Source organism: Pongo pygmaeus, chromosome 11 (genome assembly GCF_028885625.2).
Source record: "Pongo pygmaeus isolate AG05252 chromosome 11, NHGRI_mPonPyg2-v2.0_pri, whole genome shotgun sequence".
NCBI classification, from domain to species: Eukaryota; Metazoa; Chordata; class Mammalia; order Primates; family Hominidae; genus Pongo; species Pongo pygmaeus.
In genome coordinates, this window is record NC_072384.2 from 88,960,595 (window position 1) to 88,980,685 (window position 20,091).

The 20,091-nt window shown below is 32.0% G+C and overlaps 1 protein-coding gene across 1 annotated transcript in view; it reads left to right on the forward strand.

Moving 5' to 3' along the window:
• Positions 1 to 206: 206 nt before the first annotated feature.
• Positions 207 to 20,091, forward strand: part of COL3A1 (collagen type III alpha 1 chain) — a 37,929-nt gene continuing 18,044 nt past the window's right edge. The window contains exons 1-16 of the mRNA XM_054478457.2: positions 207 to 1,137; positions 11,122 to 11,324; positions 11,559 to 11,609; positions 12,027 to 12,140; positions 13,420 to 13,500; positions 14,432 to 14,485; positions 14,941 to 14,994; positions 15,764 to 15,817; positions 16,463 to 16,516; positions 16,674 to 16,727; positions 17,373 to 17,426; positions 17,856 to 17,900; positions 18,038 to 18,091; positions 18,550 to 18,594; positions 19,246 to 19,299; positions 19,593 to 19,691. Coding sequence (XP_054334432.1) covers positions 1,059 to 1,137; positions 11,122 to 11,324; positions 11,559 to 11,609; positions 12,027 to 12,140; positions 13,420 to 13,500; positions 14,432 to 14,485; positions 14,941 to 14,994; positions 15,764 to 15,817; positions 16,463 to 16,516; positions 16,674 to 16,727; positions 17,373 to 17,426; positions 17,856 to 17,900; positions 18,038 to 18,091; positions 18,550 to 18,594; positions 19,246 to 19,299; positions 19,593 to 19,691 — 1,149 coding nt within the window. The 5' untranslated portion in view covers positions 207 to 1,058. The remainder of the gene's footprint in view (positions 1,138 to 11,121; positions 11,325 to 11,558; positions 11,610 to 12,026; positions 12,141 to 13,419; positions 13,501 to 14,431; positions 14,486 to 14,940; positions 14,995 to 15,763; positions 15,818 to 16,462; positions 16,517 to 16,673; positions 16,728 to 17,372; positions 17,427 to 17,855; positions 17,901 to 18,037; positions 18,092 to 18,549; positions 18,595 to 19,245; positions 19,300 to 19,592; positions 19,692 to 20,091) is intronic.

A 20,091-nucleotide genomic window follows, 5' to 3' on the forward strand; every position in this document is an offset into this window, starting at 1 on the left:
ACAAGAATTACTGCTTAGGTAGATCCAGAAATACATTGGGAAGTTTTGTGGATGAGGATCTGGAAAGTATACACATAAAAGTCTAAATTAGAAATATTTATACTAATCTTTAGAGTAATGCAGGAAAAATGACCACTTTCTCTGGTACTCTTTTGCTATTCTACGTGATAAACTCTTTCTCTTCCAGTTTTCTAAAAAGTTATGTCATGAAAAGGCTGAATCTTTCTCTAGAAAAATCTGTTCTGTCTTTCCCAGGCAACATAAAAATTGGAAATCTCACAAGAAAGCACTCTGGCTTGCTAAAGAAATTTGTGAGAAATGGAAACGGCTATAGATAAGTATCTAACTTTTAGGAAGCCATGCAAACATTGCTTAAATACTTTGTCTTTTGACATTTGCCTGAAACTTAACTTCTAGGACCCAGGGTGGGTGGATGAGTCGAAGGGGCATACGCTGGCTTTTCTTTCAGTCAGTCTCTTACAGTCCCCTATTTAAATTGAGTTAGGATTACTTCTGGCAAAATCCCAACATAAAAATCTTCTAGGAAGATCAGGTCTGCAAATTAGACATACTAGATAAATGGGCATCAAGCAGTTTTTCAAAATTATGCAGTTGTTAACTTTATAAGGGGAAATAAAAATATATGCATTTACACTGTATGTATTAAAACAAGGCAGAGCATTTCTATATGTTCCTAAGTTATACAAACATATATGTAAGACTGAAATATGTAAAAAACTTTTACATAAGCAGATGCATACAAACTCCAGATGTGCTCTCTTTCTTACTGTGGGTTGTGTCTTCTATAAGGGAAAAAGAAATATTTATCATTTCTTTTACTGCTGAGGGGATGGGTGCGGCTCTCATATTTCAGAAAGGGGCTGGAAAGTGAGGGAAGCCAAACTTTTTCCTATTTAAGGCCAAAGCAAAGGAATCTCAGTGGCTGAGTTTTATGACGGGCCCGGTGCTGAAGGGCAGGGAACAACTTGATGGTGCTACTTTGAACTGCTTTTCTTTTCTCCTTTTTGCACAAAGAGTCTCATGTCTGATATTTAGACATGATGAGCTTTGTGCAAAAGGGGAGCTGGCTACTTCTTGCTCTACTTCATCCCACTATTATTTTGGCACAACAGGAAGGTGAGTAGGTACTGATTTCAAGAAACTTTATGGAATTTTTGTCTTTTCTTCTCCTCACAAAGAGGAGTGTAAAGGGGAAAATCAGCTGCCTGATTAAAGATAATTCCCTCTATAAGCTCCAAATTGTGAAACGTTAAACTGACCATGGCTGTGCTTTTCACATTACTTGAAAAATAATAGCATTATGTGTGTTTTTAAGAGTTCTGTGGTTGTTTAAGATAAGATGTTCTTGTACTAACTTGTTTTCATGTTAAAGGCACTGGGAACTTTTTTAAATGGCTTTAAAATTTTTCCTTCCTGGATTGTTAACATCTTGGAATACTTCCCCAGGCAGTCTGGAAGTTATTGGTCTGTTGCAATAATTTTGTGTTCCTCTTTGTCTGCTGGATTCTTTGTAAGGTTAGAATATTGAGCATTGTTTTCTGAATAAGAATGCATTTCAAATATCATGGATTAAGAACAGTCTAAAGGAAGGTTCTATGCATTATCAGAATCATTGAATATATTTCTATAAAATGGCTACAAGATACCTATAAACATTCTTCAAAGGGATCAAACTGCTAAAATATTTTATTATTTCTGTTTTTATTTTGTTTCAAGAATGATTGATTAATTCATCTTTTCTAATAGCTTGATATTAAGGGACTAATATTTTCCACATATTCTACATTTTAACCACATTCGCATTAATGAAGAAAATATTTTTTAAAATGTTTTAACAGGAGGTTTGACTTTGCTGCAAACAAGGTAAAGATATTAGTACTGTTTGACTTCAGAAAGCTGTTTTGCTATATTTTCTAATAATTGCATGTAATGTTTTTCATATTCTAATTGCCCTGAAAAACACATTTGTCTCATTATTTATATGAGAATATTCTTTTATTTACCGTAGTCATGAAAATGCTGAACAAATTGGAATACAAACTTCCATAGAAATAAATATTTAAGTGCTAAATGTAAAGATAGCTAGGAGAAATTATTAGACAATTTTTATTGCACATAACTAAACATGGTTACATTTAAACATATAGATTTTGCAATGGACATTGCGTGAAAATTTGGTTTTTGTTTGTAATATCAAATGTATTTGTTGTCCTCATAGGTAATACATGTAAATGTGTGTATGAGGGGAGGGGTAGATATACAATGAAATGTCTTCAGTTATATTCAGCCCATGGACACAAAAGAAAAGAAACACCCATATTCCTTGTTCCCTTAATTTCCTCTCCCCCTTACCCCTCCTCTCCTTCCCTTTGCCCTCCTCCTTATCTCTCTCCACCCCTTTTGGCTCCTTTAGACTTCTCTCCACTCGTCACCCCACCCCTTCCTAGGCAAGCCCATCTCTACTCCTCTCTCCTCCTCTGTCTTCCCTGCCTGTTACTCCCGCCCTACTCCCCATGTAGCCTCCTTATGCCTCCATTTCTTTTTTTAGTTCTCTCTTTCCTTGCCTCCTCACCCTTTTTTTCCCCCTGAACTCTCAATCCTTCTTCCTTTCTTATTCCTCTCCCCTTTTCCTCCCTATCCTGCTCTTCCCAGGAGATGCTACAACTCACACTCCTTTCTTAGAATACCAAATGACTACTATCCCCCACCAACCATTTATTGAAAAGACTACAAACTTTGGGGTTTTAGCTCAAAAAATTGCAACATATTTGTAGTTGCCTAGTGGTTGCAAGCTTTTTATAAGCACTGTGGCTATTTTTCTTCCCAATCCAACTTTAGAGGGGGAGTGTTTGACACTTACAGTACCTTGACATCACATTAAGTTCTGTTTATTTCCCTCTTTCTCTTTAGATGCAAAAAATAATCAAAAGTATAAAATTTTGCTGATATGTGTTTGTGCGTTCTTAAGCTCAAAAAGAGTTGAAAGAGAACTGTTCAGCCTATTTTTTTGTCATAAATAAAAGTTTAAGTGACTTAAGACAGTACATCTTATGTTCCCTATGGGTTTTATAAGAAAATTCTGCTATTAGATAAGCTTGGGAAAAGTTACAGGGGGTATCTGAATATACAACACACTGAGAGCTGTCATAAAGTTCTGGGGTAGGGTTTCTTATCTATGCCCTCATAACTTCAGAGACGACACAGCTCTAATGAACACTCACTTCTAGTTCACTCACAGGCATTTTCTGGATACAAACAAATCCTCAAAAAGAATTTTGGTCTTCTTACAAATTTGTGAAAACTGTATTTAATTCATGTGTTTTATTCCACCAATGGAGAAACATGGTCTGTTTTATATTTCCTGTAGTTTATAAACATGCCAAATTTTAAGTGCAAAGATGCGTCACCTAGTGGCTGACAAGCCAGGTTACCATTTACATAACGAATGCCAGTATTAATGTTACATAGCTGGCTTCGGTAGTTTATAGTGAGCTTTAAAAAAATCATATGCGTGAATTTTAAATGTTAACACTGCTTTCCTAAGGAAATTAGTATGTTACGGATAAATATTGCAAACACATATACTGACACAAAAACACAATGGTAACAATATTCAGAGTCTTTTTGGAAATTAGCTTAAATGTTACGGCCACTTAAAAAATTCCACATATGACTATTGTTTAAATATGTTTTTCGTGTCTCTGATGAAGTCCTTATTTGACATAAGTATTTTATTCACTGCTTAATTGCTAGATAGATTATAGACAGCTGTTACTAAGTAATACTGCTCCATTAGGGCAGAAACAGAAACTTTATTTTAATTAAATGTGTACTAATGTTTGAGTTTCTATATTTTGCTACAGTGATAATTCCAGTAAAATAAACTGTGGGCCTCTAGTTGTTTTAGAATTTTAAAACTGTAAATGGACTCAGAGAATCAGTTTCTTATTAGACGTCATGAGAGTGTATTTTTTTCATTATGCTTTAAGAGGGAATTTGTAACTTGCTCAGGTAACATTCAAGTTTTCTGGTTAATGTTTGTCCCTACAATTAAACACACTGAACTAACAGGAAAAGGTTACATAAATTTAGGAACAATTGCACTTTTAAGAGGAGAGGATGCATAGTTGCTCACATATCTCAGTGTCAGTCACCTAACATGGATCAGTGCTTTATTTGAGATTACAAAACTAGAAAATGACAGAGTCAAGGCTAGGACCAATATTCTGTTAAGTCTTAGATAATTATAGAACACATGTTAAAATCAGAATATTTGAATTTTCTTAGTTTTGTAACTATTTGCCATTGAAAGGAGATACTAAAAAATTATATATTGTCCTAGAAAGTACATGAGCTAATAATGCATTTCTAAAGGTGAAAAAATGATAGGTATTTTTCTGTTTAATATTCAATTTTATAGAGAGTAGTACATTTATTTTTTTAAACCCCAGAAGCTCAGGATCTTATCATTTTAAAAGAAATTATCACCAGTTCTGTGTGAGTAAATAAAGTATTATAATATAACACTTTGTGTTTTTTATCCATGATACCCTGTATTTACTTAACTGAGCTTTTTTTCTAGGGAGGGAAAAATGCTCAGGTAATACTAGAGCTTTGAAAAATTTGGATTTTCAAAAATACCTATTTATGTATAGGCCTTTAGATCCATCTGAGGTTGAATACTCTTTAAGTGATCTAAAGGCCTACACATAAAAAGGTATTTTTATTAAATTCTGGAATTAAACATTTCAGCATTATAAGAAAAGAAAGCAAAGCCACTGGAACAATTCTGGGAAAGAAGGAAAGACTGTGATTAAATGCCTCTTAACTAATTCAGATTCCTGGATTGATGTCTTATCTACAGGCTTCTTTCTAAAAACCAAGAATGATTGGCTGTGAGTTTACCAGGATTATAGTTGAGGCTAAAGGACAGCTCCTCAGGAAAGCCCCTGTTCTACATCTACAGTCACATGCTGGACCTTGAGTTGTCACTCAGAGAAAAGAGTGCCATCTACTGAAACTCCACAGTTTCCATTGTGAATGGCTTCTTTGGTGCAGAGTTCCAAAAATTATGTAGCCCAGCTCTTTAATTTTGTAACATCTAATGATATCACCGCCTTGAAGTGATTAAAGTAGATTGCTTAAGAATTAAAGCTTTAAAGATGAAAGATGTTATTGCTTTTGCTGGACATGAGGAACAGTTGTAAAGTTTCCAGGTCTACAATAACTTTCTGGAATCCTCTCAGTGAACTGTTTCTTGTAAAAGTTTTCCCTAAGATAAAAGCTCAATCCCATTGTTTCCACACTCAAAAAAAAAAAAAGGTCATATAGTGTAAAAAAAACTCTCCAGACTTTTCAAAGGGGAAACTTTGCCTGTTTCATGTCAAGACGACAACGGAAAAAATGAGATAGCTATTCTTACATAAATCATTTGTGAACTGCAGTTGGGGGAGTTACATTAACCACCAGAGTTTCAGTCTGTGTCTAATGAAAACACAGCAGAAGTGGATTCCTTTCAGATTAACTAATAAAACCCTTGTTTTTTTCCATGACTGAGGTCAAGCACTGCTGTTTAAAATGTAGTCTTAATGAACAAAATGAAACGTTGAAATAGGACGCGTCAAAATGCCCAAAAGATGCAAACATCAAAGAGAAAAGATCCAGAAATTATTAAAAGTTAAATTTCCCTTGAATTCTAGTATTAAGAAAGTACTGCTTCAGCAAAATGGCATATATTTTTCTGAAACTGTTTTTCTGTAGTATTTTGTGTGGAGGATGACAGAGACTGCATTTCTCAAGTAAATTAAAATCACAGAAATACTCTTCGGAGTTGCATAGCATGTTCATAACATTCCAGTTTCATTCAGTGAAAACTTCTGATGAACTTAGATGTGTATTAACATGAATCATTTGGTAACTATATTTTCTGAAAAACAGTGTGTTAATGAGACATCTTAAACATATTTTTGCATTGGATGCAGAAGTCTTTTCTGTCTGGTACTATTGTTGTTAGAACCCTACTTTTCTGTATATAGCAAAATGTATGCAGGGTTTCTGAGTCACACATTTATTCTGTTGGTGGTCTGGATGTCATCAGGGTAGCTTTAGAGATATAACCCTTCTTCATAAGGTCAAGAGAAAATAAACAGGAGAATTTAACTCCAGATGGCATCTTCCTGTTTTGAGGCCAGATAGAAAAATATTTTGCAGAGAACTGTTCTCCTTAAAAATATACCTATCTAGATTCAGATTTTAACCTTGCAGGGATAAAAAATGATATGGGACAGAGCTTTGGAGTTGGCTTCTTCAATCGCACTCAGTTTTGAAATAGCAGAAAGAAAACAGAATGCAGTAATTAAGAGTATCAAATTTACAGAAAGCCTTCTTACACTCAGATCTTCTTTTTTACCCTGACTGTGTAACCTTGGGGAAAATTACTTAATGTTTCTGTGGTTAAGATTCTTCATCTGTAAAATTAGGATTATGACAGCTCTAAGCTCATAAGGCCTTTGGGAGTATAAAGCAAAATAGATATTCAAACTACTCAGAGCAGTGCCTACAAGATAGGAGGTACTATAGCACTAGTTTTACTAAAGCTGGCAAATAAAATTACTCTAAGGAAGAAATTAAAGTACTTGGTAACTTAGTGATAAGGATGGTGAAATGTAAAATTTTATTTATAGGACTATGCAATTTAAAGTTGTTTGCCTAATGTAATAAGGCAAGTAGAATATATTCTCTTCAATGTGTTCATAATTTGACACTAAGCAGATTTTATTATATATGCAATTGCTGGTGGTTAGATATATGATACTTAAAATTTTCTAAGTATCTAATTATTTTTAACAGGATAAAATATTAATCAACTTAAAGGACATTTCTAACTGGAGATTGAAAAATCATATATCTATAAAATATGAAACAAGAAAATATCTACAAATGATAATTCATCCATATTTTTCCTGGAGGTAGCAAGAATAAATAAAATCTTATTTTCTATGCAAAACGGTGCTTTTAAATTAAAATTATTCACCTAGAATGTCTACAGATACTTTCTTCAGAGTCCTTTTTGTTAAGTAATCTAACATATTTTAAGATACTCTGATAAATACATAAGCAGCAGAAAAAATATTTTATTAAAATTTATGTTTTCCAAACAGTATCACTTAAAAGGCAAACCAAACATATTTCAATTGGAAACTATGTGAATGCCAAATATCCACACGTACAAAATATACAGCTTTCTAAAGTAATGAAAATAATTACGATAGTTTATATATCATATCTGTGATTCTTAGATTTTCAGATTATACAACATCTTTTCCCAGACAAGGATTTAGTAAGAAAAGGAAAAAATACTCACTTTTCATTCAAGCCAAATTAACTAATTTAATTAGGTGCTTTAGGGAATAATATTATTGCTCTAAAAATAGTATTAAGACAAACATAACATTCATTTTTTGTCCAAACAATATGATTTCTTCAAGTCAGCATGATTTAACATGAAGAATGGAAACAAAAAAATCACAAAATAGTAAGCTTTATGCACATCTAAAAATATGGCTTTATTCTTTTCTAAAATTCCAAAATAGAAAACTAGGAAAGAAGCAGCTAAGAGTGGTTTAAGACATGTGTTAGCTTCAATACGTTTTATATGATAGATCCCAGCAAGGAGATGATTGAGTTTAATACATTGCTTGTGTGATCACAAGTAAATTCCTTTCAGAATTGTACTTGTAGTAAGGAAGAGAAACACCAAATGACATGGGAGATGGAATTTAAAATTAATTATAAATTGGAACCGAGAGATTTAGTTTAAGCAACTAAAATAATGGAAGTAATTGGAAAGTCCATTACTTTCCAATAGTAAAATGAAATTATTTGCCTTTTATTTAATATTTTTGGAAAAAATTAACTTATTTTTTAACCAAAGCTACTCTGAATACAGATATCTAAGAAATGAAGAGAATAACATGAGATGACTTACTTCTAAATCCCATTTTCTATTCTATTTCTAAATGTTGCAAATGGCTAACTAGAGCATTTTTATTCCTCTAGAAACAAAACATTCTTTTCCTTGACTTTGTCATGATTTTCGCACATATTACTAGGTATTAAATGAAGGTCCATGAAACATCAGTCTAAGAGGTTTAACTTTCAGTAGAATATATTGCTAACTATATTTTGTCATGCATGGAATAATAAAGGAAGCTATACAAAACTATTTTTTTCAGCAAAGGTAACTAAGATAGAAAAACAGAGAAAGGGCTAATTTCAGCCACAAGTTTTTACAGGAACTGACTTTTCAGGAGAGCCAAATTTATTTCAAATGGATGTGAAATAAGTTATGGCAATAAACAAAGTTGCATTAATTCTTATTTTTTAAACATTCCAACTCTTTTTTTTTACTTAAAACAATATGACTTTCTAAAGTAAAACAAAACACGTGTGCACCATGTTGACTGTCATGTGCAGGTGAGAAGAAAAAATTATTTTAAGAACATGATAATTTTTTAAATTGCACTAGAATAATCTTTATATTGAGGCCTCTGTGTTTTAAAAAGTACTATAATATGTTTCTAATAAAATTTGGAAACAACAAGGCAAATAACAACGTTAATATTTATAACATTGCATTTAACCCAATTTTAACAAACTCATTTACAATTTTAATAAGTCAATATTGTGCTCATTTATTTAATAATTAGCAGAACAAATGGAAAGTACTATATTTCTAATGATGTGAGGACACCCTTAATGAGACATAAACATAGGAGGATGAATACACAGGAGGGAAAAGTACTTATGTTAATTTCTAGGCAGATCAAGAACATATAAAAGATACTTAAAATAGGAAATGTTTGAGCCTAGCTTTAACTATTATCTTCATTTGTCTTTAATATGCCCTTAGTATTCAATAGCTGTTTTTCATAATCCATATGCTACATTAAGTGTGAAAAGATATTCCTGATCCAGAGGCAAAGAGCTAAAATAATCATCCGTACAATCTAACAATGTTTGTGAGGATGGATCTGGGTGGCTTAAAATACACATTATTAATGGGAAAATCTTGAGCTGAAACTAATCTGTAGGAACATTTCATATAAAGTTGATTTGGAGAAAATTTTTAAGTGGTTCATTCTGAGAAAAAGAACCAATGTAATTACAGTGTTCCATGTAATTTTACTGCAGAATCTTCCAACCCCAAATTTTTGGACCTTTTCTGCAAACTGGCGAACTTAGTACTTAAATATAAGACGCCAGTTCTGTCTAGAGAACAAAATGAGTTTAACACATAGACTCACCTATGTTATTACTCTTCACACCAATGTGTAAATGACTGTTTGCTCTTCTCTTAAATATATTTTCCATAACACCATTCAAATAGGCCTACTTCATTTCCACTGAGATAAGCATTTTGGTATTCAGCTTTTATATTCACTAAGAACTAAGAAATATTCCTTTAAAAGCTTAGGAAATGTATATAGAAAATATATCCCATGTTCTCATATATGTGTTTCAAACATAGGGGAGGAATTAGAATAACTTTTCTAAATAAACAAATTATTTGCCTACTTAAAATTGCAATTAAAAAATGAAGTTTTCCTTCATTAGCTGTAAACTACATTGAGAAATTGTAACGTGAAGAAAGAATGGATTTTTAAAACTTCTCGAATAGATCAAGTGTGTTGTACAATATCATTAAATTTGTATCAGAACACATAAACGGAAATGAGATGGGGAAGCAATTTCAGTCTAGAGTCTAGGTTTTGAAATTCTTTTTGGTGAACATTTACTAAATCAGCTAAACATTTCAACTCATTTAAATACAAACCTAAATTATTATTACCCTAGACAGAGAGATGATATAGAAACAAGAACTTGAAAAAGTAATTTTTTGTGGCTGCATGTAGTGCCCAGATGGAAAAATCTTAGGACCACTAAAAGGCCTCTTGACCACTAGGCAGCAAAAACTAATTTTGAACTATTTGCCTACTCGGAAGCAGGCCTCTTTCAGTAGACATTTTAAGTATCCTGGCTTTGAGAAAATAAAAATTTCACCGTCTCACAGAAATATAAATTACTGAACAGTACATCATTTGTTGTTTGCAAAAATTTTTGCAGATGCTTAGAAACTTATTATTTATTTACTCAATTACTGGCAAACTATCATATTAATTGTCAAGAACTAAAGTGGTATTTAACCACAATACACAGCTAATGCTTTAAAAATTGAGACCAGGTTTTGTTTTGGCAATTCCTAAGCTGATTCATAGTTAATAGCTGCTGAAATTTCAGTACCTTGTATATAATTATGAAGCAAGTCTAAAATTTTGGTTGAAGCAATTTTTTTACCATTTTAAGCCACAAATACAGATGGTTATGATTCATATTTTCCCTATTATTTTTACTTATTCCTTGCCAATATTTATTTTAAAAACATCTTTTTCTTTTCTTTTTGGTGATTTGGAAATGTCTTTACATCCATATGGGATATACAATATATTATGTCATATCATGTTGAGCTACTAATGCCAAATAGAGCTAACAGTGACATTCAATACACACAATAAGTTCTGTTAAAACTTTCCCAGGAAAATCTGGTAGAGTTTTATGCTGCCAAGATTAGCACAGTTTTCCCCTGAATTTCTCAACTAGGTTAATAAAATCCAGAAAGTCTTCAGAGTTAGTGACAAAATCATCTTTTTAGTTTAATGCTCCCATCTGCTGTTAGGGCAAAGAATAGCAATTGGGTAGAAAAACTTATTTTCAATTTTGCCTTTAATAAATAAATGTTTAAATGCTTCTGTGATATACATTGATGTTAATTCTTACTATAAATGAAATTAAAATACCTGTTGGTCTTAAGGAAAATTGACTATGGTGTGCCGATTTTATGTTAATAAGCAGATATATTTTAATTAATTTCTTGCTACTTAGCAAATTACATAGGACAAGTATAATTTTCTAATGAAAGGAAGAAATTATTTGTTTCAAACCTTTTCAACTTTGGCTATTGTTAATAGTCCTGACAGAGTAAAAAAAATCACATTTCAGCAAAACCTAAGGAAACTTCATGTCATCTAACTTGTTTTTCAGCTGTTGAAGGAGGATGTTCCCATCTTGGTCAGTCCTATGCGGATAGAGATGTCTGGAAGCCAGAACCATGCCAAATATGTGTCTGTGACTCAGGATCCGTTCTCTGCGATGACATAATATGTGACGATCAAGAATTAGACTGCCCCAATCCAGAAATTCCATTTGGAGAATGTTGTGCTGTTTGCCCACAGCCTCCAACTGCTGTGAGTTTAAAGATAAACTGTACATCTTCAATATTCATATTTAGACACATGATTAGTTCCTATATCATAGGAGCCTAAAAGGGAATGAAAGTCATGTTCATCAAATAGCCATGTTTGCATTACAAGTAAAAAGTGGACGTTTCAATTTAAAGATAAGGATTGGTTAGAATCTGGGCTAATGAATAATATGCAAATTCTATGTCTTGTTTAACTTGTTTCTTTTCCATTTATTAGCCTACTCGCCCTCCTAATGGTCAAGGACCTCAAGGCCCCAAGGGAGATCCAGTAAGTAAACATTCTTCAGTAGAATGAAATTAATACTAATGATAATTCTAGTAAGAGTTTGCTTTTTCTAGATTTGAACTTTCATCATACATTCTCTTTATTACCACATATTTGAATAATGGCACCAAACAACAGACTGAGAATCCATAATTGTACATGTAAAGATTTCAATTTCCCAAACTTCATATTATGTGTTCACCCCATGATCAGTTTAAAGAAAATGTGTAGGTCAATATACAAAGGAATACATTATACTTAAATTAGTCACAGGATTTTGATTAAAAAGTATGTGTTATAAAGAAAATATATTACTTATATTGTTTCCTAATATTATAAAGTGGAGAAACAACAATCTGATAATGATTCTGAATCACAAGGATTTTTCACTATTTAATTTATTTTTATCTCTTTTTTTAGGGCCCTCCTGGTATTCCTGGGAGAAATGGTGACCCTGGTATTCCAGGACAACCAGGTTCCCCTGGTTCTCCTGGCCCCCCTGGAATCTGTGAATCATGCCCTACTGGTCCTCAGGTATAACAATTACGGTACTTAAAAAATTCCCTCATAAAACTATCTAGTTCATCTTCTTTCTTTACTCGATATTACATCTCACTATTATGAGTTCTTTGTATCTGTTCTCTGATTCTATGTATTTAATAAATCCTTATTTAGTGCTTCTATGTATTAGGCACTATTCTAAGTACTTTATAAGTATTCATTCTTCCTCATAATGCTAATGTCATTGCTACTATATCCTTGGAAAATTTGCTAATTTCTCAGCAGATATATAGCATACGCATTATGTTTAAGAAGTGAACTATGAACTTACAAAAAAAATTAACCTAAATAATTTAGTTAGTACTGTATCTATACTTTATTCTCCTACTAATACCAATGTCAAAGCCTCTAAAAGTTTAGACAAAAAGAAGTTAAAGAACTGTGAGTATTCCTGTTGAACAGGATTATTTCTGCCTATGAAACTGCTCTTGCTAATACTTCAGAGCACATCTTGCTTCTCCTGAAGCACGGCAACCAAATAAATCTGCATGTAAAACAACCAAACAAATAAATATGACAAAATTTCTGTTGCATGGAATTAGGTGAAATAAGTAAATATATTACACAAATTTTTGTGAGGTTAAAAAGTGCATTTCAAAAAGCAATTCAACAAGAACCAAAGTATATTGTCTAAGTTATTCTTATTCTAGTAACCAAGTAGAACCTGACTCTAGATCTAGAACTTAGAATTTAAAAAAAGCTTCAAAGAAATCCAATAAGCATATGAGCCTTTCTACTATTTTTTGGTTTACTTTCTATGGAGATGTTTATTTTTGAGTGAATCTTTTAGTCATATTAACCAGAATCCAGGGGATATGAATTTTACTTGTATCATTAAGTGTTGGAAAAATAATTTGACTTCATTTTTTTGCTCAAAATGAGAAGGTGTATTATATGATCTTGAGACTCTTTTGGCCTCAAACAGCCTATGATCCTATGTTTGTAATGATGTAGATACTGCTTAGAAATAATAGCTTAAGTAAGCACATAATAGGAAAAATTGGGGGGAACTAACATTGAACACAGTGGAAAGATTTGTGCATCCCACAAGAAAATGCTTCTGTAGGATATCTAATGTCTAAATCTACAGAAAGACAGGATAAACAAGATAATTAGTGAATACATACCACATCTTTTGGCACACAAAAACCTATCAGTAGATAGTAGATGTTGCATGCACTTCTAAATGCTTTTTAAAAGAATTATGAACTGTCTATTAAAATGATCATATCTATTTGTCTCCTTGCCACAGAACTATTCTCCCCAGTATGATTCATATGATGTCAAGTCTGGAGTAGCAGTAGGAGGACTCGGTGGCTATCCTGGACCAGCTGTATGTACAAATGTTTCTCAGCATTTTAGAGCTTTATTATCTTTCCAGTTTGTAAAATCTTGAATGGTTGCTCTTCTAGGAATTCGGTATTTTTATGGAATTGTACAAAATAGTTTACTCCTACTAAGATTGGAAAAGAAAATGGTAGCATTATCATGTTCTTTCTATCTCATTCATATTATTAAACCTATTTTTAGTCACATATAAATTTTTACTAAAAAACAAAAACCAAAGTCAACACTTATTAACATCTCAGAAAAGTGTTTATGAGAGAAAATGAAATATACAAACTAATGTTTTATAAATTTACTAACAGTATTTAGAAACAGCATGTTACAAAACTGAAGCATACTGTTTTCAGCACGCTGAAGGTTTTCTAGTTTAATCTGTATTTCTGAACAATGATAAATCAATTGTCCTATGTATGATGATTCTTGCATGATCATATAAATCTCTATGTCAATTAACTCTGTGATAGATATATCAACACAATTATGGGCTTTAGGGTTGATTTACATTATTATTTTAGATACTTGATTATAGGATTTGTAGTGTGCCAATAAATGTTTTTCTGCACTGAATTTGGCTGCCAAGCAAGAAATTGCGTCTTCACCAGTGCAATATAACCCTGACGTTGCAGGGATTTTCATAGCATTATGTACTAATTTTTCCAGATTTTTAATTCCCTTCCTTAAGAGTTCAGGACAACATTTTATAACATTTATTAATAATTTATATAGAATCTGTGAGAATTTCATGTTTGCTTGCTAAGATCTTCATTATAGATCTCATGAACAGTTATCAAAAAATTATCAAAAGATGAGATATAGTTGTTCATAGTTTTAACAATGCGAGTGTCATTGCTTTGAAGCATGGATAAAGTGTATTTTGCATTCATTTATTTTGTTTTTCATTCAAATTCACATGCCAGGGCCCCCCAGGCCCTCCCGGTCCCCCTGGTACATCTGGTCATCCTGGTTCCCCTGTAAGTATAGCCATTAGTGGTGTTTTCTTCTTCATTTTTAGAAAAATCAAATTAATATATATTCTGCTGTAATTCAGCCATTCCAGCATGCATAATCCCAGTTAACTAGAGAAATCATAACCAAGAAACTGATTAAGGCTTCAAAGATGGAATTCCATATTTAATTCCTTTCCACCAACAGTTATTGGCAGTTGAAATCTTGGTAAAATTAAACCACATTAATTTGCATGTAATATGGCTTTTAGTTCAAAACCATTCAGTTTTGATGGATTGCAATGAATGGAATGAAATACATTAACTTCATTCTGATCTAAAAAAAATTTGGTCTCAATATTTATAAACTGGAGTAAAATTTGCTGATTACATTCACAATCCTGATTTCTTACTGTCAAGATGTAAATGAATTATATGAAGATTTTGTTACTTTAAAAATATTTACATATTCTACTCACTAGGGATCTCCAGGATACCAAGGACCCCCTGGTGAACCTGGGCAAGCTGGTCCTGCAGTAAGTAACAATTAAATTTATATTTAATAAGTTGATAATTCTATATGGAACCTACCTTTGTTTTCTAAAACAAGTATAGGTATTTACAGAATGAAGATTAAATTTACCCTTAAATTTGTAAATAACAAATAGCATTTTATTGAGTCTTTTGGACTCTTTCAATTGTTAGCTATCGTAGAGACACTAGTTAATAAAGGAATTCCCTCATCATTAGCCATCAAAATAGTCCACTTCCCAGAGCTGATACAAATTTTGTATATATTAAATATAGATTTCATTTTTCTGTAACCACTCAGTTCACTCTTATATCTAATCTACTGATAAATATAGTTATATATGTTTACATATGTAAATATACATATACATGTATCTTAGACAGTAGAAATAAACATAATCTTAGAGAGTCCTTTAGAAGGATATGCTCTGTAAATAAGCAAGTAAAATAGTTTAAATACAACATTACATGAAATTTAGAAATACCTTTATATTTAGATATATTTAATATTCCTAAATGTGTAGAAATGCATTTGGATTTATAAATACACACATGTAATATAAAATACAGATATATGCTGCTTTTAATTTTTATTAACAGTAAGTTGATATAATAGAGGTATAATATTAACTCAGTAAGTATCATTTTCATTATCAGAAACATTAAAAGTATTTTCTAAAAGGAGGTTCCTTCCAGGAATACATACACTGTGTAATAATAAATTGTAACAGAAAAACTTACAAATCTATTCATTTTTTATTTCCTTATTTTCAGGGCCCTCCAGGACCTCCTGGTGCTATGGGTCCATCTGGTCCTGCTGGAAAAGATGTAAGTTTTTAAAAGTTAAATAAGAATACAGCAAAATTTAACTTGGTGTATTCTAAACAGTATATGCTTTATGTCAGAATCCCAGAAGAAAAAAAATGTTATTCAAAATATTGTTGTCTTAACAACATTTTAGTTAATACTAATCTTTGAGTAGCTATACAGTATTTGTGTACCTGTATATATCATTTGTTGGATTCCAAAATAAAATCCTTAAAGTGCCTTTTGACTGCCGAGAAGACTCATCCATTGAATATATCATTTAACTGGAGGAGAAATAGGTGTCTCTGCTTGCCTCTTGTAATGATGAAATTGATACCACTATTTAATGAACTTGAGAAGTTATAGATACCTTCAATTCAATGGCATTCCTTCTTTCCCTTTTAATCTCCAATGGCAAATTCTTTTCACTGGGTTATGTTATTTCAGTGATTAGAAACACCTGCATTATCTCTTTATAAGCTTATATCAAAGTGGGAAAGATCTTCCTCATGCCTTCTACCAAGACAGCTGATCTCAACTATACATTTTGTGTAACCATTTTAATGAGTCCTTTGTGAGAAAAATGCAAAGTAACCATTTTGCTTATTGGCTACAATGTATTTTCTCATATATGAGCAACTACGTATTCTTTATTTCTCTACCTAGGGAGAATCAGGTAGACCCGGGCGACCTGGAGAGCGAGGATTGCCTGGACCTCCAGTAAGTCTTCAGCATCTAATAAATTAACTGGAATAATCTTAGCTTGAAAACTATTATGTAATTCAATGGAATTAAACTTAAAAACAGAAAGTGTTTTACTACTAGATTGTGATTCTATTTGAAGGTTCATTAATATTTTTTCATTCATTATTTTTAGGGTATCAAAGGTCCAGCTGGGATACCTGGATTCCCTGGTATGAAAGGACACAGAGTAAGTAGAGTTTCTAAGTTGTTTACAAGGTATTCCACTGGGCTATGTTTACTTGCCTAACCAATTTTACTGGACAATTATGTGCCAAAAAATATGATTCTGACAATTAATTAATTTGATATTTTTAAGTCTACCAAATTTGTTTGTTGACCAAACTAGTCATTTTTTGCAAAATAAAGGAGTTGATTTCTAGTGTATAAAATACTCTTGAAAAATATCGTTTTCTTACTACCACTATCAGAAAAATAAAAACATTTTATGAATTATGTTTTTTATTGACTTAATATGATTTATAGATTGAGTTGAACAACTTTATTCTATACAAAACATTTCTTACATTCAACCAACTGTGCCTACAACCTATCAACTTAATTATAATAAAATCTATGAAACTCATGTTTGCTACTCTATAGTTAAGGCAACTTTCTTATCAGATTAAATTGCACTTTCTAGTTAGTTCATGTTTTCCTGCTGTAAAATCAGTATGAAATATCTTCAACCCCTTTAAACAAGTTTTAAATTATTTAAGCTAATTTTGCAAGTAGTGTTATAAAGACCAATTAGAAAAATACCATGTAAACTTTATCAGTCATTCTAGATTATTAACAGATTTTAATAATTTTGCTATTTTTATACATTTCCTAGGGCTTCGATGGACGAAATGGAGAAAAGGGTGAAACAGGTGCTCCTGGATTAAAGGTAAATCACAACAAAAATCATATTTTCATAAGTAAATTCATTAAATATTAAAGCTACATTTAAGATTCATATTGTGAGCCTTAACTTGTTTTCTGAAATTTACCTGAATTTTACCTATTAGGTGTGAATAATGGTAACTAATTCAGATATTCTATTAACGCTTCCATGAAAAATGACAACTGGAAGAGTCTAGATTAGAAATAGTTGAGCACCTTAGTATAACTTATCAATTACTTCACTTTAGTCTTTAAGTTTTTAAATACAGAAATTGAGATTTCTGGTAAATAAAATACTAACAGAAAATTAATATTGTTAAAATGTATAGCTTTTTCTAGGCTCTATAAACTTTTCCATAATATTCTGTATTTAAAAATCCATAATATTTTCTTCCTCTTATATAAAATAGTAACATATTTTATATGTATCTAGGGTGAAAATGGTCTTCCAGGTGAAAATGGAGCTCCTGGACCCATGGTAATTATGTTTCTTATGTATAATTTTCAGTTTTATTATTAACCTCATTGTTACCTAAAACTGGCTTTGCTCCCACCCCAACTGTTCTTACACATGTCAAGATTAGAGTAAGACCATATTTCAATTTTACTCTGTAGGGTCCAAGAGGGGCTCCTGGTGAGAGAGGACGGCCAGGACTTCCTGGGGCTGCAGTGAGTATTGCTGCTAACATCACACAATTGCAACCCAAAGTGACAGATTTTTGTCTCAGTAAAGTTTCAGGCTGTAGAAATATGGTGGGAAAAAGACCTTCCTACAAAATTATACTCAATGATACTGTGATAAAGCTTTGGCTACAGTTAAAAGGAAATGAATAATTGTTTTACAATTATTATCTCTATTGAGAATTTTTGTGTTAACTTTTCATATGTCATTAGAGCCATTAGATCTGCATTCAGTCCTGAAAACACAGACTCCAATCCTTCTACATTTGATTGTTGCTGTATATATCAGAATTGTAATTATTGACTTTAAAATATATAATTATTAAGCAGATTTTAATGTACTTGAAGAAAATTCAACTCACTTGAGTCAGAATTTTAGTCAAAATATTACTCATGACCAGCCATTCAGAATTAAAAATATATTTGATGAAAACTTCTCTTTTTAGGGTGCTCGGGGTAATGACGGTGCTCGAGGCAGTGATGGTCAACCAGTAAGTAACTTTCTATCTCTTACTTGTCGTAGGGTAATGAGAAGTTATGGATGGTGGATTATTTAATATTATATATATATACTCTTAGGTATATATATATGCATATGTATATATCTAATATACACATTAGCATCTCTGTTGACCATTTTTACAATTTAAAAAGTGAAAAAATATTGTAGCCCCAATACTTAATATTGTATATATACCTGTGATTAAAACCAACACTGAGCTCATAAACAAAATCTAGGTTCTGACACTCATTCTGCTTGACCAACTGTTAATATTTGAATGGTGCTCCCAGTGTTAGTCAATATCCTATGTAAGACATGCACTTTAAAGGGTCCTACAAAATGGATAAAATAGATGTTACCTCCATTTTGTAAACTGGAGTACAAAAGCCCAGGGAAAAGTAGCCTGCACCATGTCACAGGATTCATGGCAAAGTAGGGAGAAACCAAGAATTTCTAACTTAAGATTTCACTCTCTTCTTATTTTATCACATTGTTTCTCTACATAATATCCATAAAATATGAATATCATTTTTATCTGCATAAATATCTTCTTTACTATATATGTGCTTACTTATTTACTAGTATGTCAGCTTTCATGTAGTTGAAAAAGAGCTCTTGAAGTTGTATTTAATTTTTTCAGGGCCCTCCTGGTCCTCCTGGAACTGCCGGATTCCCTGGATCCCCTGGTGCTAAGGTAAACATGTGTTTCTATAGAAGGGTATAAAAATATCTCGGAGACAAGAGAAAAGCATTAGATTGCTTCTTGCAACTGATTTTTTTAATCAGTCAAATGGATAGCTTTTATCTATACATTCTTTAAAGCCCTATTCTTGATTCTAAAAGAGGTGTTGTCCCTAGTATTCAACTATCTTGATATTTCTTCTGATGCCTTCTTTTTTTCCCCAGACTCTTTCTAGGAAACTGATAACACAATCACACACATAGTTACATTTTTCTCTGCCTTTATGATTAATGTTTTACCGTTAGGGTGAAGTTGGACCTGCAGGGTCTCCTGGTTCAAATGGTGCCCCTGGACAAAGAGGAGAACCTGGACCTCAGGGACACGCTGGTGCTCAAGGTCCTCCTGTAAGTATCATAGTTGAGAGGGAGAGTGCTGCTACACTTACTCCATGAAAGCATGTGCTTCAATATGGCTATCAATGAAAATTACTTGGAAAAAATTGTTGCTTAGTGCTATAAAATGATCCTCCTGTGACACATACTGATTTGATTAGTAGTAAAAATGATAGTTTTTGACTTTTGCACTATTCCAGAATTCATGATTTTTTATGTTTGTATAAAAGAATAGAGGACAGAATAGTTTTCTGATGCTTTCAAGAATGTGCCCCAAGCTAATCACCAATCATAAAAATTCAGAGAAGAACCAAATTCAAAATCTCTATTTATGTATCATTTAATAATTTATACCAAGTACATATTATCTCTAATTTATTTAGATAATAATGATGATTCTTTTGACTACATT